General features: G+C 39.5%; 1 protein-coding gene across 13 annotated transcripts; it reads right to left on the reverse strand.

Annotated features, from left to right (window-relative positions):
- Positions 1–928: 928 nt before the first annotated feature.
- Positions 929–23,730, reverse strand: LOC107802987 (phosphoglycerate kinase, cytosolic). Of its 13 annotated transcripts, none has more exons than XM_075230426.1 (17): positions 23,641–23,716; positions 21,651–21,853; positions 21,501–21,553; positions 21,022–21,105; positions 8,415–8,682; positions 7,895–8,238; positions 7,488–7,779; positions 7,163–7,230; positions 6,552–6,800; positions 5,944–6,019; positions 4,629–4,705; positions 4,503–4,552; positions 3,821–3,905; positions 3,593–3,691; positions 2,662–2,994; positions 1,407–1,668; positions 929–1,287 (listed from the first exon to the last, which is right to left on the reverse strand). In XM_075230426.1, exons 5-15 carry the CDS (start codon positions 8,602–8,604, stop codon positions 2,761–2,763), a joined length of 1,764 nt encoding a protein of 587 aa, XP_075086527.1. In that variant the 5' UTR covers positions 8,605–8,682; positions 21,022–21,105; positions 21,501–21,553; positions 21,651–21,853; positions 23,641–23,716; the 3' UTR covers positions 929–1,287; positions 1,407–1,668; positions 2,662–2,760. The 13 variants fall into 13 exon arrangements, with proteins under 13 accessions (XP_075086527.1, XP_075086532.1, XP_075086510.1 ...); XM_075230431.1 differs by having other exon boundaries at positions 21,022–21,101; positions 23,641–23,707; XM_075230409.1 differs by lacking the exon at positions 21,022–21,105 and having other exon boundaries at positions 6,552–6,671; positions 7,494–7,779; positions 23,641–23,730.
- Between the last annotated feature and the right edge of the window lie 1,961 nt (positions 23,731–25,691).

The raw sequence follows: 25,691 nt of genomic DNA on the forward strand, positions 1-25,691 counted from the left end.
TGCAAGTCATAAATGACATAATGGAGTTGTTCCAATTTTCAGAATTGAATTCCGACCCCTATATCAATAAAGTCAACTCACGGTCAAACTTTCTAAAAATCTTCCATTTTCCAACTTCCGCCAAAATGCGTCGAATTGTCCTACGGACTTCCAAATTCAAATTCGGACATACGCCTAAGTCCGAAATCACCATACGAAGCTATTGATATCATCAAATTTTCATTCTGGAGTCGTTTGCTCAAAAGTCAAACTCCGGTCAACTCTTTTCATTTAAATTTCGAAAATAAGAATTGTTCTATTAATTTACTTCCGAATCTTCCGAAAATCAAACACGATCACACACGCGGGTCATAATGCATATTACAAAATTGTTCGGGACTTTAAGTCGTTGAACGGGACATTAATTCATAAAACGACAAATTGGGTCGTTACAGGAAATGAGCCAAAAAGCTCTAGAAATTCCCCTCTGTTTGTGATATTATCAATATGTATGGTTTTACCGTTGATCTAGGTTACAAAGAATAGTAAGCTAAAGCTAAAATGCCGTCTGGCTCATATTTTTTCTTTTAAATATCTCTAGATCATAATAATTAGATCTATATTTCCCGCATACCTAACCCGAAAGTGCTTGTATAGTCTCAGGAACAGATGTTTCTTAGAATCTCGACAAGTCATACACCTCTGAAAGGAAAGGCCTACAACGTCCAAATGATGGAATGCGTGGGAATTACTAATGTATTTCTTTCTTATGTTACCTTTAAGACTTGGATCAATGCGGTAATGTTTTGTCTCTTCTTAATAGACTGCTCTTTTTATCTTATGCATCACCTTTTACATCATGTATTATTAACTTCTTCTTTTTCTGCTGCAAATAATGAAGTTGTTCAGCATTACTCTACATAGCTACCTGATGAAACAATTAAGAAGAAGCAAGAAAAAGTATTCCCTTTCAACTACATTTTCAAAGTCAGCCCTCTTAACAAGAATTACCTAATAAAGATGATTCCTAAAATATATAAAGGCAAACGAAATTTACAGCATGAAACAACCTTAACTCTCATGCTACACAATATAACATAACACTAAGATTAATGTTTACATTGTCATAGATACATAGATGAGGAGACAAGGAAGATAACTTCTGGTGTCTGCATCTTTTTCAAATGGAAATCCAGCTTCTTTCTCTGTTTCAAATACATTGCAGGTACAATTGAGTAGCCTCAATCGGAATACGTCTTACTATCATCTTCTGCTACACACAGGTCACTACAATATACTGTGGAAAGCCTGCCATTATAAATTAGTTTAGGGCAACTTATGTTTGAGTAGAAGGAACCAAGTATGAAGTCAATCACGTTAACAGAAGAAGATGGTGAACCGAATCTCCTACTGCTCTATTTCTCTACCTGAATTCTCACTTTCTGTGAGCTCGCTTACATTGCCGGTCCCCAAGCTCGGATAAAGGAGGAAGGTTGTGGTAGGCTGGCAGCCAGCGTAAAACCTGCCAATTCATATTTCGGAACTGAGGCGTAGTAATAGTAGTAGTTGTTGATGTATTGCAGCTCCCATTCTTTTCAGCGTGCTCTCTGTTCAAACTACGAGACTATCTACTCAGTACCAAAATGCTAACTGTGCCAACAACGGACAGGAGGTCCGGACAGTATTTTTCTACAAACACAGAGATAGGCATCTTCATCAAGGTATTGAATGAAAATTAAGAGCATAAGATTATCTTTCAATGCTAATTTAAGTACCTTATCTTTACTTCAGATGTTATTTTTACCTTGCTTGAGTATCACATTCACTCAAAAGGTAGGCATCTTTCAAAAGGGTCTATAGCTATGATCCTTCCATCCCAATTTAAGCACCTTATCCTGAGGTTATTTTTTCTTTCTTGAGTATCCCATATTATTTTAAATTATTCAGAGTCTGTTACAGTTATATAAGTTGTATAGCCCGTGTTACTACTATCTGGTATAAAAATCATCAGATATACCAAAAAACTACAGTACAACTGTACAAGTGAGTTAATTGCAACCTTAAAAGAACATTTTCATCACAAACAAAACTTAGGAGATATTAAATAGAGAAAAAGAGACATTGTCTACAAACACACGCATACACAAAATATCGACCAGATAGTTGTATATTTCTATTTGTAAAAGTACTAGAGGGTAAAGTATTTAGACAAGCTGAAAGAACGCAGAAAATAATAATGCTTCCAGTAGTCATTTGTACCCAGAAAAGAAATAGATAGTATAACATGACAACCAAAAGCACAAGGAAAACTACAATTTCTAAACGACAAATGTGTTTTCAACAAATGTAGCTTAAATTGCATGATAGAAGAGATGTAAAGTAAGAAAATAATTACTGTCGCTGATAAACTGCAACTCTGCAAGATGGAATATGAGAAAATCAAAGATAGAATTCAGAGATAACACTTCTTGGCTCGAGATTGCATTTGGCAACGAGGAAAAGAATTAGATAGCTACAGTTTGGAGTCCAAAGAATAGTTTTCACGCAACATTATATCTCATGACTTAACCTTTACCAATCCAAAGTAATAATCTCATGACTTAATAGTTCCCCCGATTGCACAAGTATATTTGTTTCGGAGGATAATATACCAAGATATGAAAAAGTTGGCATGAAATATACCTCGGAGAGAGAAGAATAGCCACTCAACCACAGTTTGATCTGTAGACATCCTTTTAAGTATGATTTTGTTCATGAATGATCCACTGTGTTGCAACTATTTCAACCAGAAGGAGAAGATTTCAATAGCAGTAATCTGTACATAGGAGCTCCACGGTCTATAACATGTTGCTCCCAATCCGATCGAATGCCAAAGGGATTTTCCTTCAACCACCTATCTTGATGACTGGTGCTATCTTCCAAATCATGCACTACTGTGAGCTTACCCTTACCATATTTCATAAATTCTTCTTTCATTCTCACTGCAACTTCTTTTACATCGGATTGGAGAAATACCTGTGCTTAAGAGAACAGATCTGGATTAGCACCCTTGGCTCATGAAATAATTTGTGCCTGTCTCACTCAAAACATATTAGCTATCCAAGCCACACTTTGTGTATCTAATGATGAATATGAATATTTGCACCATAGATTAAACCATTAAAGGACAAAAAAGGGAGAAAAAAAAAAGGTGAATTCAGGGAGTCGTTATTGATCGATTGCACCACCCTTCAAGTTCATATTTGTTAAGAAATGTAAGAGAACTTCTCGTTGACTTGATTCCTTTTTAACAATGCATAACCGGAGATTGTTATATGGGAGTCTTAGACTATGTATAATATGGTAGGTAATCACCACCGGCAAATGTGGTGGAGTGGATGAGATCACTCCACCCTTAACCAGAAGTCTCTTATATAATCTTGAGCAATCTTCACCATATGAGCTAACTTTTGGAGTTGAGTAAACCATGGTCCATCTTCTTAAGAATATCTATCATTTCTGTTACTACTTGAACATGTCAAAATTTGTTGCTTTTTCAATCACAGTTAATCACAATTCAATTAGAGACCCAATTGCATATCAGAGACACAGCACTGGAGAGCTGCAGTTTTACCTTTCCATCAGAAGCCAGTAAGTCTGCTATTGCTTCAACTAATGATCTTCGCACCATCCTCCATCGGTATTCTGTTTTATTGAAATCTGGATTTGGACACTGCAGTTGCGAGGAAATTTGATTGTTCCTTGTTATTAACATACAACTGATTACATGGCCAGCCTTGACCATGGAATTTTAATATGTATCTTAGATTCTATTCAAAAGAAGCAACAAAACGCCACCTACCTGTATTGACACAAGAACCAGATCACCAGGGTAACTGGAAACAATGGACTGAAATGTTGATGTGGCATTTGTCGCTATGAAGTATCTAAAAAGAAAACATGAAAGAAGAAAAGAAAAAATCAGAGCACATATAATAGATGATTATCTGCTGCTATATACAAGGGCAATGGTTAGTGCACACTTTCGAGGCAGATACTGATAACACTACTGCACGATGAAGTGTGAGATCATTCTAAAGCAATTAGAATTTAAAAGAAATAAGGAATATTGGTTGCTAACTCAGTTTTTAAACACAACACCGAGCTGAAGATATTGGAGAATGCCACTCCCTTTAAAAACATAACAATTTCAAAAAATGTTTATGCAGTTTTAAGCCAGAAATCAGCAAACTTATTCCAACCTTTGGCACCGCTAAATCATACCTATCTCTTGTTTACATCCTTATAAGTCATGATAACATGTTTTACTGACAAACTTCAAAGTTATTTGTGGCCTTTATAGTTCACATGCTTATCACCAATTAATTGAGGTAGTATAGTTCACATGCTTATCCCAAATGTATATATTTTTTACCCTAGCCTTAAACTGGGAAGAATTAGTGACACAAATTTCAGCTCCTTGACAAAATTCTATTTATGTGCATATCTTATAAAGCAATTACAAAGGGGAGGAGAATACATACCCATTTGTCATGCCAGATTGAGAAACATGATCAAGACAACGGCTCACCAACTGGAAACAGGGCAAAGCCAAATTATTAAGCTTAGAACAGAAAGCAGCAGAATAAACATTCTGCAGAAGACTAAACCTTTTCATTATTTTCCATGCCAAGAAAATTCCAATCCTTCCTCATCTTTGCCATTCTGAACAGAAATAAGCCGTTGCCTGTAATTTGGTTTTAACTGTGAGAACTAAGAACTAATAATGTCCTTTGGTGCTGCACAACAACATGGGTAATTTTGATATGCAGGCTAAAGCTAAGGAAATGGAAATATAAAAACTAAAAGTTTATCTTAGTAACACAGGTAGCAGTCTCCCTCTTACTATAAGTTGGATTTTTTTACCATACAAAATTCAATCAACCAAGAAAGGACTATATCTCTTTAAGGGCTATATGTCTATAACAAGTTTCAACATATACTCTCTACATTTCTCAAATCTCTTGTATGGGGACACACTGCAAGACGAGTGTTGTAGAAATGCAGATTTAAAATAAGCGCGGTCATACAAGATCATAAATGATCCCATCCGACAGAAAGTTCAAGTAGCAAGCATAGAGGAGAACATGAGATAAGGTCGTTTGAGATAGTTCAGTCATGTCCTACATAGACCTCCAACTTCACCAACCCGTAGTTGTGAAACCATGATGATTGAATGTGTTAAAAAGGAACAAATCAGACCTAAAATAAGGAAAAAAAGTTTCCTCTAAGGACCTACAATTTCTCGAAATAAGGAGATTATGAAAAATAAAACAAAGGAAGAATAAGATCCATATAAGCGATATCAACTAGTTATGATTAAGGCTTTGTCATATTAGTACGCTTACATTAAGTGCAATATTTGTTAAGAGTCTTCTTAGAGTGCTTAGAGGTTTGTATGTCAGTAGAAAATGTTAAACTTCTAGTGACAGAGAAACTCAAATTAATCAGAAGTAGAATGAAACAGTTCCAAACGGAGTGAAATGACCATTGAGGATTCACATAGCCAACACCACCTAGCTTAGCGTAGTTGTTTTTATTGTTGAAAGTGTAGCAAAAGCATTGACATATATATATATATATATATATATATATATATATATATATATATATATATATATATATATATATATACACACACACACACACACACACACACACACACACACACACACACACACTTTAACGGTATTATTCCAGGGATACAACCAATGTACGGGGAAACCTATGGATTCATTGCTCACATATACGAGGCTATAAGATTATGACTAAATTAGAGTCCCTCCAGACACTCCGGCAGTAAATTTTTTATGTTTCATTGTAAATATGGAGCTGTTACTGGTGTAATCAATGACTGCACACATTCAAACCCAAATAATACGATGGAATTAGAGAAAGATTGAGTCAGGGTAAAGAGAGATTTACCACTTCCTACGTCAACAACAAGAGGTAGTGTCGTATTGGCATATATAGCATCCCAGTTCAACTCAAATGGGTATGCCTGCACAGACGCCAAACACTCATTAGTTCTGAAGCTAATACACATCTATTTTTGTAAGCATACGTCATATATTAGTGGGCATGTTCAAAGTCAAGTTCCATGAGGAAAGGAGTCGGGGTGGGCGGCAAGTAGGTCTATAGTTCCTTCATGAGGAATTAAGGCTCTGATACCTTGCATTTACTACTCTAATAAATATTTCCGAACATATATGGTTCTGCGGCCCCAGCTAATATGCTCCACTTCACAGAAGAATAGTCATATTTTTTCAGTACATAACAATCATGTGGTCAGTGTTGCAAACGTTGGGCAAGAAGTGAATGGAAGGGGCTTTTGATGAGCTTGTTTATTCTTGTTTCATTTCCTATTGAGTGAAATCTTTGTCCTTATCCATGTATCTACCTTCTTTTCCCTATTAACACAATTTCAAAACCCTAAGACAAGAGGGATAGTTGTCAACAGATGAGATAGACTAATGTGTTTCAGCTTTTTGCAATTTGTGTAACACAGCATGTTGAGTTAGAAAAAAGCATACTCTATCTAGTGCCAAGAGGCCGTGAAGCTTTCTCCCTTTCAGAAACTCCCAGACAATGGAAGCGTTTTCAATCAAATCGGCCATTACATAGCTTGATTTCCCAACAAATGTCTCACATGCCTGTTTGCCAACCACAATAAGATCACAGTTCTTTTGACTAAGATTATAAAGTATTGCAGCCAATTTGGACGTTCCAGCAGATTCTTGATTTGATGCGCCGAACTTTATAGCTCCAATCCACAAAATTTTCTGAAAAACAATGAAAGCATGCTTCTCTGGGCATATATTGTTTTCACAAATAGATTGTACAAAAATAAAATTATATTCTCATTGAGCAAGAGCAACCCTGAATAAATGCTCGAGTTATATCATCATAAGATCACAGAAATTCTGTTACAGCTCCAAGTACTGCTGCCGAAGCGGTTAGTTTAATTAGTTTTGATACCATTTTCGTAGATGCAAATCTAAGGTCAGACCTACCTATGCGATCATGCACAAGAGATATCCTATGAACTCTCATAGAACTAGTCAAAGAACACCAAATGGTGACCTCAAAATTGAGCAAGTACATTTACTTTTTGGCCTTCAGCAGAAGGAACTTCAGGGATTACCTTGCATCTTGAAAGCACGGAAATCATTTCCTCCAACGTGTTGGGTCCAACATCAACAGGTTTCCAGCCTAAGGAACATATTTGAAAGCCAAAAATATCTTAAAAACTATCATTCCCAGTGGAAAATACTAGAGGGACATATTCTCAAAATTTCAGAAACGAAATTAGCTTGAGCTCGAACAAATTGAGTTTCCAAAATAAATGAAGTTCATTTATACTATTTTCACTTTTTTAAAATTGTTCAGTTCTTTTGTCCATTAGGTCCTTAATCTAGCATATAAATCAGTGCAGACCAGGGGCTCGGTTATAGATTAAGAAACTCAACTTTTACCATCCATGATATGATTAGCAGGAAAGGTCTTCATCTGCAGTGGATAATGATCATTGACGCACCAAAAGTCTTTTGGTAATACAATTTTTACTCCTCTTGCCTTTGCAGCCTCAAGTAGCATATCGGCTGCTTCTAGTGATTCTTGTTCCACCAATTCCATAGGCACAGGTAATCCAAAAGCATGCATGATTTGAAATGCAGCATCTCCAACAAAGATGAAACCATCACATCTAGATGCCAAAAATTGCAAGGCTGCTGCTTTCCCAGCGAGATTAGCTCCACCAATCTGCATTGCATCTCAAATTATCACTTGCATTTTGTGAACAAAAAGTTGTTTTTTCATTTGAAGCAAGAGCCTGAAAATGACTTCACGTTTAGGCAAAAGATTCTCAGATGCATACTATTGCATAATAGGGCCATTTGTTCATCTTGATTATCTTCTTCAGTTGAGACATTCCCTCGTCAAAGTGAAATCCGGCAATGGAGGAATAGCAGAAGCTGGTAATACCAACATTTGATGCAAGAATCTTATGTGATTGGAAAAATGCATCATTAACAAAGATATCGACCCCAGATGATAGGCGTCGTGCAAACTCTGAACAATTGGCTTGCTCCTGCTTAAACTGAGAAAGGTTCTCAAGCAGAAGGATGTCAGAATTATGTCCATCTTCCATCAGAGACTGCTCAAGTCCAGAACCAAGCTCCACTGGTATGACTTTTAGTTCAAGTTCTGACGATAGAAATTCTGAAGAACACATTATTCGGATCAATTGAACTCCATTTAAAACATGTTTAGTGAACATCAAATAAACACAGTTACTGTGTCCTGCATACAGTTTTTGATACTCTGGGAAGCTAAGCCTAAGTTCTCATATGGGGAGAAGCAGCATAAACAAAGTGAAAAGTAAGAAATTTGTAGACCTGCAACACGTTCCAATTTCAGAAGCTGTGAATCAGCTTTCGGACTCCAGCTACTTATTAGAACTAATTTTGCCCCAGCATTGTGTAGATACTTGATGGTTGAAATTACACGAGCTGCTGACGAATGCTTTTTCTTCTGCTCCCTTAGCAGGATGGTCAAATCCAATCTGACCATGACAACTTTTCCCATTAGTTCCTCCTCTGGGAAATTTCTAAGGGTTTGCACATGAGGTAAGATATCTGAATCTCTCCCGTCACAAGCTTCAGCCTAAAAGTGGATTCTTGTCTGGGTAAGAAGAACAAACAGCAGACTGAATAGCACATGAAAGAAACAATGTTGACTAGCTTGATTGTAGGAAACTTAATTTTAGGAGATTTGATTATGTTGACTAGCTTGATTGTACGAAACTTAATTTTAGGAGATTTGATTCTATTCTAGGAGATTTTATTCTAATTGATTTGTAAAATAACTTTAATTGATTTCCTTTCCTAAATTAGCCATAGGAACCTCTGTATAAATACTAGTGCTCATTGGATGTAAAAACATACTGAAATACAAGAAGTTTCATTCTTCTTCTTGAAATCTATATGGTATTAGAGCCAGGCCCATCTCAATTATTGTTACCGATGTTGGGCCCCCATTTATGTTGTCCACGCTTCAGTTTACAGGCCTGGGCGTGAGGGGGGTGTTGAGTTGTCCCACATCGGTGGGATTTGAGGTCTTTGGTCTCCTTATATGGTCTTGGCTCACCTCATAAGCTAGCTTTTGGGGTTGAGTTAGGTACAAGGTCCATTATCATGGTATCAGAGCTATTGCTGCCTTTTTGAGGTGAGTTATCTCCTTCGCAACACTAGAGTTCCGTTTTATCAAAGAGGGTTGAGTTTTCTCTCTCTTGGTGGTTGTCTGCAACACAAACTCCTTATGAGTTCCCGTGTGGCAGCTACTTTTCCAACGAGATCTGCAGCTTTCCAGTGAGTTTTTCCGGCAAGATCAGGCAGATTCTATCTCTAAAAGGTTATTTTTGTATTTCTGATTATCCCTATTTGATTTTTGACATTAAGAATTATTACTTGTTCAAACTATGGGTGATACAAAAACAGATAATAATTCTATGTCTCAAATTAGTGCTGTTAAATTGGATGGGACTAGTACATGTCTTGCTTGGTCAAGATCTTGTCTACTTTTTATTAAGTCTAGAAAGTTGCTTGGTTATATTACTAGAGAAAAGAAAGCACTTGCGGTGACTGACCCTAACTATAGTCAATGGGATTCTGATAATTCCCTTGTTATGAGATGGCTTTTGAACATTATGCACCCTCGAATCTCTAAGCAATATTTATTGCTTGATATTGCGGAAAAGATCTGGAATTCGGCTAGGCGCACTTACTATCATGGGCGGCTTTCCAGCCATGCCCCATGACCCTTTGGACGCGCCCCGTGGCGTCCTGGCAAGCTTCCCAACGCTCGTCGCCACGGTCGGCCTCGTGGTCTCGGCAGCTCCAAGTGACAAGCGCGCATGTGCCTCTGTCGCCCCACTAATAGCCATTGCCAGCACCCAGTCACAGGCAGATGCCAACAGCGCCCGCGCGCAGACCCCGATGCTAAAGACAAAGTTGCTGCCAACGGACTTGTTTCTGCTTTGTAGAAGACTAAGTCCTTTTCATTGTAAATATAGAGTAGTTTTACTGCATTTTCTTTAAGTGTGATTTTCCAGCTTTCATAGGTCTAGTCATGTAACTTTGGTTTTTTTTTTTTAAGCATTATTAAGGGGGACCAAGCAATCAAACTTTCAAGCAAGCAAACAATTCTCTGTACTGGTGTCTCTCCCCCCCGACACCGTATTGTTTTTCTGTAATAGCTTTCATTCAATGCAATCAAGCTTTCTTTCATTCTCAGTTCTCTTTTCTGCTCTCTCTTTCAATTGATCACGATATTGGTTTTCCCGTACGGCACTGACAATTTAGTCTAGCGTACGGAGGGGACCTCAGTTGGCGGACAGCAATCGCACTGACATCGGTTGCTTAGCCTTACGTTACCCTTCCAAGGAACTTCAGGAAGGCGCCGCGTAACAGTTGGTATCAGCGCCTAGGCTCGACATCGGACGAGGGATTCCATTGCAATTACCACCATTTCTGACCATGGTGAATTATGGGGATCGCATCGTGACCCTTGAGGGAACGGTTGACGCATTACGGCCCATCGTGGAAATGGTGCCTGACCTAAAGACCAGCCTAGTGCAAAGGTTGGACGACCTGGACCGTAGACTGATCCAGACCGAAGTTGACATAGAAAACATCAGTCGCGACTCTGAAGGAGACCGGCAAACGGCAGCCACAGAGGCAGCCGAAATATTTGGTAAATTCGAGGTCCTCCAACAGGAGCGCGCCGAGGATTTAGCCAACAGGGCACAAGAGGCAGACAGGGTGACTGCCATACAACAAACTATAGACAACTTGACAGGCCAGCTCAATGTTGTCAATGCTGCTTTACAAGGCCTGCTTCGAGGAGGTGGAAACCAAATCGGGGGTATTGTGAACCTCACCCCTGTGGCCCAAAAACTGAAAATTCCTGAGCCAAAGCCATATAGTGGAGCTCGAAATGCCAAAGAAGTGAAAAACTTCATCTTCGACATCGAACAATACTTCGATGCCGTGGGGGGCCTAGAAGAAGCTAAGAAGGTAGCAATTGTTGCCATGTATCTTCAGGGTGATGCCAAACTCTGGTGGCGGGTGAAATACGAAGCCATCAAGGCTGGTGAAGATGCCCTCGAGACATGGGCAAAACTGAAGGCAGCCATACGCCTTCAGTTCTTCCCCGAAAATGTTGAGTACAATGCTAGGAGAAAGCTACGGGAGCTCCGCCAGACCAAATCAGTGTGGGATTACGTGCGGGAATTCTCTGCGCTCATGCTGAACATCCGCGACATGGGGGACAAAGACAAACTCTTCACCTTCCAGGAAGGGTTGAAACCTTATGCCCGCATGGAGTTGCAAAGACAAAGGGTAGATACGTTACCTAAGGCAATCCAAGCAGCAGAGTGCCTTGGGGATTATCAAGTGGAAGCCCGGAAGGACATGCCTCAACAGCCTGTCCGAGGAGGATACAAAGGAGGCCAGCCGAACACTGGTGGCCCTAGCAGAAGTGGAGGAGACCGGAGTGCAACCAAATCTAAGGCTCCCTCCTCAGGCAGTACTAGCGTTGCATCTAACAACAATGATCGGGGGAGTAAAGCCCCCCTCAGGATGTCGTCATTGCGGTGGACCACATTGGAACAATGAATGCCCACATGCACAAATGAACGCCCATCAAGCTTTTGAGGATGGGACGGATGACGATGCCGATGATGCGGACCAGACCGAACCAGTTGGTGCATTCAATGCCATTGTTGGCTCTATTTCTGAGCCTCTAGCGGGAACCAGTGCTGGTATCCGTAAGAAGAAGGACCCCTGTCCAATCGCCAAGAAAGGGAAAAAGAAGGCGAACGAAAGGACTCCTCCTCATCAAGAGAGGACCTTAATGTTCGTTGACATGAAGGTAAATGGCAAGCCCATTCGGGCGATGATAGACACGGGTGCTACCCACAACTACTTAGCCTCGACTCAGGTGGAGTGCCTTGGCCTAGTTGTAGGAAAGGACAAAGGTCGTGTCAAGGCTATCAACTCACCACCTCAGCCAGTGGGTGGAATAGCCAAAGAAGTACCGGTGAAACTTGGCCCTTATGAAGGAAAGTTCAACCTGCGCGTGGTGATCATAGATGACTTCGAGTTGATAGTGGGGTTGGAATTCCTGAGACAGACCAATACCATGCCCGCACCGTATGCAGACTTGCTACTGATGATGGGAGAAAATGGAGCTAAGCCCTGCATTATTCTGTGCATTCCCATGAAGATGGCCGCCGAGAACATCTCGGCCTTGCAGTTGAAGAAGGGGGTAAAAAGATATGAACCCACGTTCCTGGCTACCCTCTGCATGGAAGATATAGAACGCTCATCGGGTCCCATTCCTGCACCCGTGAAGGAGTTGCTTCTGGAATTTGAAGACATCATGCCACAAGACATGCCAAAGCGTCTTCCGCCTAGGCGAACTGTGGACCATGAGATTGAGTTGGTGCCTGGTGCGAAGCCACCTGCCCGGGCGCCGTACAGAATGTCACAACCCGAACTCACCGAGCTTCGGAGACAATTGACGGAAATGCTAGACACAGGGATCATCGTGCCCTCCAAGTCCCCATACGGGTCCCCTGTGCTATTCCAAAAAAACATGATGGTAGTTTACGACTCTGCGTGGATTACCGGGCTCTAAACAAAATCACCGTGAAAAATATGTACCCTATTCCGCTAATGGCAAACTTGTTTGATAGACTGGGTGGTGCGACGGTATTCACCAAAATAGACCCGAGGACGGGTTATTGGCAAGTTCGGATTGCAGAGGGTGATGAGCACAAGACGACTTGTGTGACAAGATATGGGTCGTACGACTTCCTGGTTATGCCCTTTGGCTTGACTAACGCGCCAGCCACATTTTGCACCTTGATGAACCAAGTCTTCCGAGAATACATTGATGAATTCGTCGTAGTTTATTTGGATGACATTGTGGTATATAGCCAGACACTGGAAGAACACCTGGAGCATTTGCGGAAGGTCCTAGCCCGATTGCGGGAGAACGAATATGCGAAGCTATCCAAGTGCTCCTTTGCTCAGAAACAAATTGACTTCCTCGGACATGTCATCGAGGAAGGGCGGATCAAGATGGACCAGCAGAAGATTCAGGCCATCACAGAATGGCCGCCTCCTAAGGATATCCACGCCTTGAGGTCGTTCCTTGGCCTATGCAACTTCTATCGGCGTTTTGTGAAAAGTTACTCCCTCATTGCAGTGTTGCTGACAGAACTTCTCAAGAAGGTCACACCGTGGGATTGGGGCCCCAAACGGGCAAAGGCCTTCGACGCATTGAAAATGGCTATGTCTAGTAACCCAGTCTTGCCCCTCCCTGACTTGGCCAAGCCATTCGAAGTGCAAACGGATGCCTCCGACTATGCACTTGGTGGAGTATTGCTACAGGAAGGGCATCCCGTAGCGTACGAGAGCCGGAAACTGAAGGATGCAGAGCGGCGCTATGCCGCCCATGAGAAAGAATTATTGGTTGTCGTTCATTGCTTACGCCTTTGGAGGCATTATCTACTGGGAGCCCCATTCGTGGTCAAGACAGGCAACACAGCCGTTAGCCATTTCATGACCCAGCCAAAGCTGAATGGTCGACAGGCTAGGTGGCAGGAACTCCTAGCAGAATTTCACTTCAATCTGGAGTACCGAAGTGGGAAGACCAATCATGTTGTTGATGCACTCAGTCGGAGAGTTGATCTAGCATCGGTGTGTGTACTCGCCGCCCTAAAGGGAAGCGAAGTAACCACCACCATAAAAGACCAGATACATGATCTACTCATCAAGGATCCTGCTGCACAGTATTTGGTTGATTTGGTAGGACAGGGCAAGACTCGCCAGTTCTACACCGAAGATGGTTTCCTAAAAGTGAAAGGGAACCAACTTTATGTTCCTAAAAGAGGAGATATGCGAAGGGCTCTTCTGGCGTAATGCCACGATACTTTGTGAGTCGGTCATCCCGGTGAGGAACGCACCATGGCATTGCTTCGCCGTGCATATTATTGGCCTCAAATGGTCGATGACGTCGCTCAGTATGTGAAGACTTGTCTAGTATGCCAGAAGGATAAGTCAGACCGCTTGACGCAGGCAGGGCTCTTGGAACCACTAGCTGTCCCAAAAAGACCTTGGGAAAGCGTTTCCCTGGACTTCATCACCGGATTGCCCAAGGTCGGAGATCTCACAACTATCTTGGTTGTGGTGGATCGGTTTTCCAAGTATGCTACCTTTATAACAGCCCCACAATATATATCAGCAGAAGATACAGCTCGACTATTCTTCTCTCATGTCGTCAAATATTTGGGCCAACCTAAAGACATTGTTAGTGATCGCGACTCACGCTTCACTAGCAATTTTTGGACCCAACTCTTTAAGTGTCTCGGGTCAAAATTGAGTCATAGCTCAAGTTTTCATCCGCAATCTGATGGCCAGACGGAGCGATTCAATGGCATGCTAGAGGAATATCTCCGGCACTTTGTGACCGGATCGCAGAAGAACTGGGTGAAACTTCTGGATGCTGCTCAACTGTGTTTCAATTCACAAAAGAGCTCAAGTACCAACAAAAGCGCTTTTGAAATTGTTACCGGACAGCAACCGCTACTCCCACACACAGTGAACGCACGAAACATGTCAAAATCTCCTCGGGCTGCTAGCTTCTCAAAAGAATGGAAGCAAAATTTGAAGATAGTGAGGAGCTATCTTGTCAAAGCCCAAAAGCGAATGAAGAGGCATGCTGATCAGAATCGCCGCTTTGTTGAATACCAAGTGGGAGACAAAGTGATGGTCAAAATCCCAAAGCGGTACTTGTTTGCAGGGGTCTATGACCCTCGCCTATTGAAAAAATATATTGGACCCTTGTCCATTGAAAGGCGCATTGGGAAAGTTGCATACCGGATGGATACCCCAGCCTGGTGGAAAATCCATCATGTTTTCCATGTCAGTCTCCTGAAACCTTTTCGGGAAGATATGGAGGATCCTTCACGAAGCCAACTCACAATACCAAGTATTCGAGGTCCCAATTCAACCGGGAAAAGGCGTGCTGAAGCTATTCTTGATGATCGAGCGATTCACGCCTCAAGAAAAGATCAGTAGGAGTTCTTGGTGAAATGGCAGGGATGTGATGCGGAGGAGAATACTTGGGAGAGGGGAACAAACCTCAAAGCCTACAAGAGCCTGATTGATGATTACCTTGCAAGGAAGGTACCGAGGACGTCGCCAACTCAGGTGGGGGAGAATGTCATGGGCGGCTTTCCAGCCATGCCCCATGACCCCTTGGACGCGCCCCGTGGCGTCCTGACAAGCTTCCCAACGTCCGTCGCCACGGTCGGCCCCGTGGTCTCGGCAGCTCCAAGTGACAAGCGCGCATGTGCCTCTGTCGCCCCACCGATAGCCATCGCCAGCGCCCAGCCACAGGCAGATGCCAACAGCGCCGCGCGCGCAGACCCCGATGCTAAAGACAAAGTTGTTGCCAACGGACTTGTTTCTGCTTTGAAGAAGACTGAGTACTTTTCATTGTAAATATAGAATAGTTTTACTGCATTTTCTTTAAGTGTGATTTTTCAGCTTTCATAGGTCTAGTCATGTAACTTTGGTTTTTTTTTTTTAAGCACTATTAAGGGGGACCAAGCAATCAAACTTTCAAGTAAGCAAACAATTCTCTGTACTGGTGTCTCTCCCCCCCCCGACACTGTGTTGTTTTTCTGTAATAGTTTTCATTCAATGCAATCAAGCTTTCTTTCATTCTCAATTCTCTTTTCTGCTCTCTCTTTCAATTGATCACGACATTGGTTTTCCCGTACGGCACAGACAATGTAGTCTAGCGTACGGAGGGGACCTCAGTTGGCGGACAACAATCGCACTGACATCGGTTGCTTAGCCTTACGTCGCCCTTCCAAGGAACTTCAGGAAGGCGTAACATTACTCACGCAAGGGAAATGATGCCCAGATCTTTGAGATTCGAAATAAATCCATGCGACTAAGCAAGGTGAGTTGACTGTCATTAATTATTATTCCTAGTTAAGTGGATTATGGAAGAAAATTGACTACTATTAGGATCTCTAAGCAAAGTGTACTGATGATGCAGTTCTCTTTCAACAATTGGTTGAAAATGACAGGGTCTATGATTTTCTGGCCGGTTTGAACCAAGAATATGATCAAATCAGGGTTCAAAATCTCGGTAAAGTTCCTCTTCCTTCTCTTGAAGATGCATACTCTTATGTTCAACAAGAAGAGAGTCGGCGTGGGGTCATGCTTTATTCAGCACCAACGGAGAAATCCGGGTTAACTGTGTCTCATGAGCAACCAAGGGCAATCATTTCTGATAAAGATCATATGCATTGTGATTATTGTGGAAAGCCAAGGCACACAAAAGAGACATGCTGGAAACTACATGGTAGACCAACTAGAGGTAGTGAAGGAAAGCGTGCAAGTCCATCAAAGGGTCATGTTAATATTGCAGAAAATGTTTTCTAATATTGCTAGTTCCAACTATGTGCAGTTAGGTATTGCCTTTAATGCTCACCTTAATTCTTGGATTATTGATTCGGGTGCGAATAGACACATGACAGGCTCCTCTAAAGGCTTACAAAATTACTCTCCTAGTCCCAAAGGGGATTATGTCAAAATAGCCAATGATTCTCTACCTCCTGTCCTTGGAACAGGTTCTGTTGTCCGTATTCCTGATATTACATTATCATCGGTTCTCCATGTACCTGAGTTTCCTGTTAACATGTTATCTATTAGCGCCATCACCAAAAAGCTAAATTGTAGTGTTTTATTCTTCCCTGATCATTGTGTTTTCCAGGATCTTCAAATAAGGAAGAGGATTGGCAATGATAGATTGCATGATGACTTATATTGGATTGATGGAACTCAAAACTTTGGTCAGGCCTTTTTTGGAGGAAATAAAGATGTCAACCAAGAAATAATACAGTGCATAGACGGTTGGGACATCCATAATTTTTTGCTTTGAATAAGCTATATCCTAGTTTGTTTTCTAAAACCGAGTTTGAATCTCTGTTTTGTGATGCTTGTGAATTTGCCAAACATACTAGAAACTCTTATCCTTTAAGCGATAATAAAAGTACAACTCCTTTTTCTACTATTCATTCTGATGTATGGGGTCCTACTCAAACAGTTTCTTTGTCTGGTAGTCAATGGTTTGTTACTTTTATTGATTGTTGTACTAGGATAACTTAGGTATATTTGTTAAAGGCCAAAAGTGAAGTTCTCTCCTGTTTTCAGTTGTTTCATAAGATGATTTGTATCAATTTGAGACTAAGATAAAAATCTTATGAACCGACAATGGCACGAAATACATGGATAGAAAATTTGGTGCTTATTGGAGTCTTATAGGATTATCCACCAAACAAGTTGTCCTTATACTAGTGCACAAAATGGGGTTGCTGAAAGGAAGAATAGGCATTTGTTAAAAGTAGCAAGATCTCTTATGTTTACCATGAATCTACCAAAATCTTACTAGAGGGATGCCATTCTAGTAGTTGACTATCTCATCAACAGAATGCCGCTTAAAACTCTCAATTTTCATAGTCCTCTGGAAGCTTTAAAAGGTAAAAATTACTATGTTGTTCCTCCGAAGGTGTTTGGGTGTCTCTGCTTTGTTCACACTAGAAAATCTGGGAAACTTGATCCTAAAGCTTTTAAATGTATCTTTATCGTGTATTCTCCAACACATAAAGGGTACAAATGCTATCATCCTCCCTCTAGGAGATCCCGTGTCAGCATGAATGTTACTTTTTGAGAGTCTGAGCCCTATTTCAGTATTACACCATTGAATCTTCAGGGGGGAGCTATAATGGGGAAGAGGTTATTCTCCCTAGCGCCACAATTGATACCACTACCACTACCACAAAGGAAAGTGAAATTGGAGAAAGAATTCAGGGGGAGACTATTGGGCATTTGGACAGACCTGATTTGATAACTTACTCGGGGAGAAATAGAGCAGAAGAAGTCATCATGCAATCTACTAAAGTTGAATCCTCTTCTGCCGAACCCTCTTCTATGGTGAATTATCTACATTTTCTAATAAGTTAAATTTGCATGTTGCTCACAGAAAAGCAGTCAGATCTTGCACCACTAAACACCCTTTATCCAATTTTGTCTCCTATAATTCTTTGTCTCCGTCCTATAGAGTCTTTGCCTTGTCTATTTCTTCTATGTCTATTCCCCAGAATTGGAGGGAAGCTTTTGCAGATCCTAAATGGAAGCAAGCTATGATTGAAGAAATGAAGGCCTTGTCAAAAAATGGCACTTGGGAGCACATCAACCCCAGACAAGAATTTGGTTGGCTACAAATAGGTCTTCATTGTGAAACACAAAGTTGATGGCTCAGTTGAAAGATTCAAAGCAAGATTGGTGGCCAAGGAATTCACTCAAACTTATGAAGTGGACTATCAAGAAGCATTTGCCCCTGTTGCTAAAATGAACACTATGAGAATTCTTTTATCTTGTGCAGCTAATCTTGATAAGGACTTACAACAGTTTGATGTGAAGAATGATTTTCTTCGTGGAGACTTGGAAAAAGAAGTGTATATGGAGATTCCTCCTAGATTTGATACTGAACATAGTCAAGGGAAGGTGTGCAGATTGAAGAAAGCCCTGTACGGATTGAAACAATCCCCTAGAGCTTGGTTTGACAGATTTTGTAAAGTAATGATCTCTTTTGGTTACCATACCAACATAGCAATGCCGATCATACTCTCTTCATAAGACATCAAGCGGTAAAATCACTCTTCTCATAGTTTATATTGATGATATAGTAATGACAAGAGATGACAAAGAGGAAATTGTTCGGTTGAAGAACTTGTTGGCACAGGAATTCGAGATCAATGATCTTGGAAAATTACAGTACTTCTTGGGAATTGAGGTTGCCAGATTGAAAAAGGGAATCTTTATTTCTCAAAAAAGTATATTTTGGATCTCTTGAAAGAAACTGATATGACAGGATGCAAACCAGCAAAATCGCCTATTGAAAGCAATCACAAGTTACAAACAGGAGTTGGAGAGTCTGTTGATAAGGAGAGATATCAGAGCTTGGTTGGAAGACTCATTTATCACTCCCACACTAGACCAGGTATAGCTTACTCAATCAGCCTGGTAAGTCAGTTCATGCATGATCCTAGGGATTCTCATATGCAAGTTGTCTTCCACATTTTGCGGTATTTAAAGTCTGCTCCAGGCAAAGGTCTCCTTTTCTCCAAACACGGTCACCTCCGTGGAGAAGCTTATACAGATGCAGATTGGGCTGGTTCTCTAGATGACAAAAGGTCCACATCCGGTTATTGTACACTCGTAGGAGGGAACTTGGTTACTTGGAGAAGCAAGAAGCAAAGTGTAGCTGCCAGATCAAGTGCCGAGGCAGAATATAGAGCTATGGCCTAGGGTGTTTGTGAACTTTTGTGGTTGCAAAAGCTACTAGAGGAATTGAAATTGTCTGAAAAAGGGAAACTTTCCTTGTATTGTGATAACAAGGCTGCAATCAGCATAGCTCATAATCCTGTTCAGTATGACCGAACGAAACATGTTGAAATTGATCGACATTTCATCAACGAAAAGATCACAGATGGTGTCTTGACTATACTTCATGTATCATCAGAGAAACAACTAGTTGATGTGCATAAAAAAGGTCTCAACAGACGAACCTTCCACACTTTGGTTTGCAAGTTTGGCATGTGTGACATCTTTGCACCAACTTGAGGGGGAGTGTTGACTAGCTTGATTGTAGGAAACTTAATTTTAGGAGATTTGATTATGTTGACTAGCTTGATTGTAAGAAACTTAATTTTAGGAGATTTGATTCAATTCTAGGAGATTTTATTCTAATTGATTTGTGTAATAACTGTAATTGATTTCCTTTCCTAAATTAGCCATAGGAACCTCTGTATAAATACTAGTGCTCATTGGATGTAAAAACATACTGAAATACAAGAAGTTTCATTCTTCTTCTTGAAATCTACAATTATCACGTTATTTTTTTATGTGTTTCTTATGTTTTTTACATTCCCAATCAATTTTTCAAATAAGCTGGTAGAATTAAAGCTATCAGATTAAATTCTACATCAATTTCAAGTCTAAGGAGCTTTCAGAAAGAGCATTATATACATAAGAGATCTTAGACGTATGAATATCCTCTTGCTTCTATGATTCAATTGCTCAAAATCTATTTTGAAGTTTCGAAGATTCATCTTCTTTAGATAATGATAGTATGTATCACAACATGAAACCAGTAAAACTAGTAAGGAACGATCAAGCTTTTTCAGTTGATGATCACATAAGCCATCTAACCAAACATGCATGTAATGATGTAAACACCTAATCTTCATGCCCATTCAAAAGTGCATCAGGTAAAGTAAAGGAGCACTTTGATATATTAATACTTCCCTAATTTATTGCTGAGCTAACAACACTCAAACTAGAAAGTCAAGTTTTAATCATTGCAGAAAATTATAACATGTGGCGTACAAAACATGACTTTTTTTATGACTGAGAAATTCATTGTTGTTTAGCTTCGAAAGTCAGTGCGTACTAGGCCCACCACTCTACCCTTCTCCACTTAATACCTGTCTTGGTTCAAAAGCTAGGCTTCCAATTCGTGACATGCGAGCGCTGCACTACCTTAGCTGTTGAACCAAAACTTTGCGGCTGCTGAATATAAGTGAGTTAATAATACTATCGGATAAACAACCACAACAAACCCGGTACTTAAAGTAAAACCAAATTTTCCAGAGACTTCAACTCTTTTAACATACGTAACAAAATCGATGTAAGCATCTGAAATGCAACCTAACGTCAGAGCACATATTCACTTACCGACATATCTCCTTGACGAATGCAAGACTTTTAAATGGGCGCTGAGTACTAATTTCAGCCAACACCAGTTGTTATATACATTACTCCACAATTATTGATTAGGAGATACAAAGGCACTTACTAATGATTAATACACAGCCCCACAATTTCCATTGGCTTGATTCTAATCTCAGATTCTTTAACAATAGCAAATACGGCAATCTGCCTATACCTCATTCATGAAAGGCAATTATATCGTTAGTTTACATCAAGAGCAGAAATGTCATCTCATTCAATTGAATATGATGCATAGAAATACAGTTAACATGTATAGAATAGAATAACCGAAGCCAAAACATTAAAACGGGGAGAGAGAAAAAGATGATGCTAATTCAGATTTATGGTTAGCAAGAAAATATGTGGATTATATGTATGTTCATTGGATAAGGCGAATTCTTTAACATCGGGGATTAGGAAATAGAAGTTATATATTGTACATGTTAGCATAAAACATCATTTTGTAGGCAATGCACTTGTTGGGGCATGTACCTATAACTTAGATAGACAAACAACTGTCGAATATTTTCCTAAATGTAAGGAGAGTAAAATTATTGAAATTACCTCATCTGGAAGTGAATGCAAATCAGCATGATCAGCTACCTCCAGATTTAAAGCTGGAAAAAAAAACAAATTGAGAACACAGCTTGTAACAGGATAACAAGATTTTGGACTTTTTTTTCTATCGCTTGGGACAGCAATTTTAGTAATAACCTTCTAGTGAAAATTGAACCCTTTTACAACTTTGGACTGCAGAAGGCTTCCCATAAGACGAACGTGAACTAATTTGTTGCAAATCTTGAAACCTTGTACAGCCATTGTGGAAATCTGATATTCTCGGTAAAGAGTATTCTAAGAAGAAATCCAGAACCCGACTCATAATTCTTATTTACTGTCGATCAATTTAGAACTACAGGCTGCAAAACATACGAGATAAATAATTAATAAACCAATAAATAACACAACGTTATGTTACAGATATTCTGTTACACGGTTCAACACTGCTTCAGAATGAACTGCAAAGAATGTGTTACACCTAATTCAAGAACTAGTGACAATTCGAGAATTGGTTATTCAACTCGTGGAAGCTGAAGGAAACTTCCGAGAGACTTGAACAAGAATTGCAAAAGAGAAGATGAAAGAGAGCAGGGGATAGAAGAGTTTTTGCTAAAATCTAATTTGTTGATAAGTCGATTTTACATCAAATTACAAATGCTTATTTACTAAAATTACTGCATGTTTGTTAGCAAGCAATTTAGATGTTATCTGATGAAAAACATCATTTTTTGCAGTCCCAGAAGAATTTAGCCAAGGAGTGGAAAGAAAGATAAACAAAGGAAGAAAAATGGAATGAAGGTTGCAATGATTCATGCGGATACACAACTTGGCATATGGTCGCATCAGCGGTAGAACTTCGAGAGGATTCAAGGCCAAGTGATGTATGTGGTGTGGTTTACTGCTAGTCACAACTTGGTGTCTGGTTGCATAAGCTCTTATATCCGGACTCGAACACTGAGGACAAGATTTGTTTTGAGGAAGGGGGAATTTTATGAATGATATTGGTTCTGATCCTTCTCATCACCTTCTCTGGCTTCCTCTCCCTCCACCCCTTCTCTGTGTTTCTCTGTTCTCATCCCCATTTTCTTAATGTTCTATTTCTACTGTTATTTCTAGCATTATATTCACCTTCACAGTTAATTCCAACCAACTTGAACCTCACAAATAAAGGTGAAGTGCTGACGGGCAGTTCAACAACTTGGAAGGTGACCGCACTTCCCAAAGAACAATGATCATGTGTATGCAGTTCAGTGGCATGGTTGTCAACTGCACGCTCAACAGAAGAAAACTGCAGAGGTTATACATTAAAGATGCCGTGCGACTGCACAACCTCCGGTAAAGTTAATCTACAAAGGGCAATCTGGAAATTTCTTGTGCACTGTGCCAAAGCGTATAAATACAATCTTTGAGCACATTTTAGTAACTTTTGGCCTGGAGTCGAAGCTTTTGGAGCAGATTCATCACAAAACCATCATCCAAGTGAAGAATCGAAGAATTGTATTCATTATTCCTTCTACAAGTACATGTACTTATACTAAAAGACAAGTAGCTATGAGAAATACAACTGCTCTTAACCAATAGGAAGTTATCTAAGCTAGCTAACTAACTAACTAACAATGTCTACTTAAGCTATCCAATGCATAAATAACTTACTCCTAATTAAATTTCAAACTAACTAAACTGCAAGCCAAATTTGTGGCTCGAACTTATGACAGTGGCGGAGCCACCCTTAACACCGGAAAATTACACTGTGTAGATAAATAAATAAATAAAAACTCTAAGTATATATACTAATGTTGAATCCCATTGACTTCTACGTTTACTTACTTATTTATATTTTAACTTCCTTTAGTGAAAATTCGAGCTCTGCCCACTGCTGACACCATTTATTTGTGCATCACAAGGTAGCTAAACAATCTAAAATGACTTGTCTATAAAATCCTATGTATCCATTATTTTTATTTGGACATGCCTCATTCCAATACTCTGATAATTTCTCTTTCGAGATAATTTGTCTACACAAATTAAAAACACAATATTAATTCCGAGACTCTAGTGACAAACACCGGACCTAATATTAATTGTAATAAACACAACTAAACAGTGATGCAAAAATGCGTATACTTTACTAAGTTTCTGGGATTACCTGAAATGGATGAAATAAACAGTGGTCTGTTCCTTTAACTTCTGCTTTTCTTTTGTTTGTTTGAGAGCGAGGGAATGAAGATAATATGTTGGGGGAATTAAAAGAAAGAAAAAAAAAAAAAGGAAACCCAAAAATAAGAAAAGGCCAATTGCAATAACGTCCCTCTCTATTCTAGGATAATACATATACATCCTTCTAGAATTATGAACTACACTCTCCTCCCTCAATATAAGCTTTAATATATAACGTTTCATCCACACTCTTTTTTTTTTTCTTCTAAGATTTTACATCTTTATGAGACGATTTAATGTTATTTTTCTGTTAATTTTAAATTTAAAGATATTTTGTTACCCCTAATTTAATTCAAATTGCATTGATCTAATTATTTGTTTAAAATTTACTATGATTTTATCCAATTCTAATTCGAAAAATAAGACTTACACTCTCCAAATAAGTGCAAATAGTGACGAGAAATAAGGGGGTGACTAAGAACGACACTAAAGAAGTAAATGCATGTGTATATTGTTGTTATTATTTTATGGGCAAACTAATAAACATTAATTATTTTTCTTGTTACACCTCATGTTTTTGTACGTGAAAGTACGTCATAAGTGAATTGATATAAGCTTGAAAATGAGATCCTCTTTGAAAGTATATAAAGTGATTTAATGATGTTACGTCCCATTTTTGCAAGCCTTTAAGAGTTATCATTCGAAAAAAAATGTTTATAAGGGGACACGTTGTTACACCCCGTACTTCATACGTCGCTGTCATTATAGGATTATCTTATGTAAGCTCAAAAAGGACGAAATACTTCTATAAGGATAAGAAAGGTTTACCGAAATCTTAAGTAAGTTGAGATTAATATGAGACTTGATAATCATGATTTAAATAAGTTTAAAGTCATGATATTACTATATATAATGTTTGGATATAAAATATAAAGTTTGAAAAAACTGGATTTAAGTTGCGGAAAAATCGAGCTAAAATTTGCCTTGTAATGAGTCGTTTTAAGAAATTAATTCGTAAGCTTTATGATGTCATTCTAGGACATATATCATACCAAAATGAAGGTATTTGAACCTAGTTTCCAACGGTCTATACCATTTATTCATACGATATCGAGGTAGAGAAATATGGATTTTTAAAGTAGGGTCGCCAAGTCACGTCGCCGTACTTCGGAGAAACTGGCAGGTTTATAGGCCAGGTTGCGAGGCAGTTTCCTCCCAATGTATTGAGAGTTACAGGGATATCTTTATATCGAATTAAAGCTCCATGTATCTAGTTTCTAACGCTGTAAACCGTTCGTCGATACGACGTCGGAGTAGAGAGATATCCATATTTTTGCGAGATTGCGCAAGCAGCTCGGTTGGGACCCACTTGAGACGACCTCCGACCTTACTTTTTTTTTAAAGGTGTTTCAAACTCATTTCGGGTCATTTCTCACCCAAAATTCATCTAACAGCTCTCCAAAACCCTCCCTAACATATTCCAAGATCCCAAGAACCAAACTCAAGGGAAATCAACTCAAATCATCATCAAAAGTTAGCCTAAGTGAAGAAGAGAGTCTCTATGGTGTCGTGATGTGATTAAGGGTGGTTGTAAAATAAGAAAAGTTTTGGTTCAAGTTTTTACAGATTCTTTAAGGTATATATAACATCCTATTTCTTGGGATTAATATTATCTATGTGTTAGTTAAGTTATTGGATGAAGATTACAAGATAACACTTGAAAGGGAAAGAGTTATTGTTATCTTTTGTTGGGTTGTTTTAAGGCGCTCTCGCTCTCTCTCTCTCTCTCTCTCTCTCTCTCTCTCTCTCTCTATATATATATATATATATATATATATATATATTGTTATGGCTAGGGTTTTCAAGTTGTATCTACTGCCTAAGGTATGTAAATCATGTTCTTGGTTATGCTTAAATTTAATCATATATTATTTGAGTTGTTTGAGTTAAAATCTTCAAGATAGTAATTGACATGGCATAAGGAATTGTTTTTTTTTTGGGAATTTGGTGGGCTGTGTTGAGGCTATATATAGGGTTGGT

The sequence above is a fragment of the Nicotiana tabacum genome, chromosome 2 (genome assembly GCF_000715075.1).
Source record: "Nicotiana tabacum cultivar K326 chromosome 2, ASM71507v2, whole genome shotgun sequence".
Taxonomy (NCBI): Eukaryota; Viridiplantae; Streptophyta; class Magnoliopsida; order Solanales; family Solanaceae; genus Nicotiana; species Nicotiana tabacum.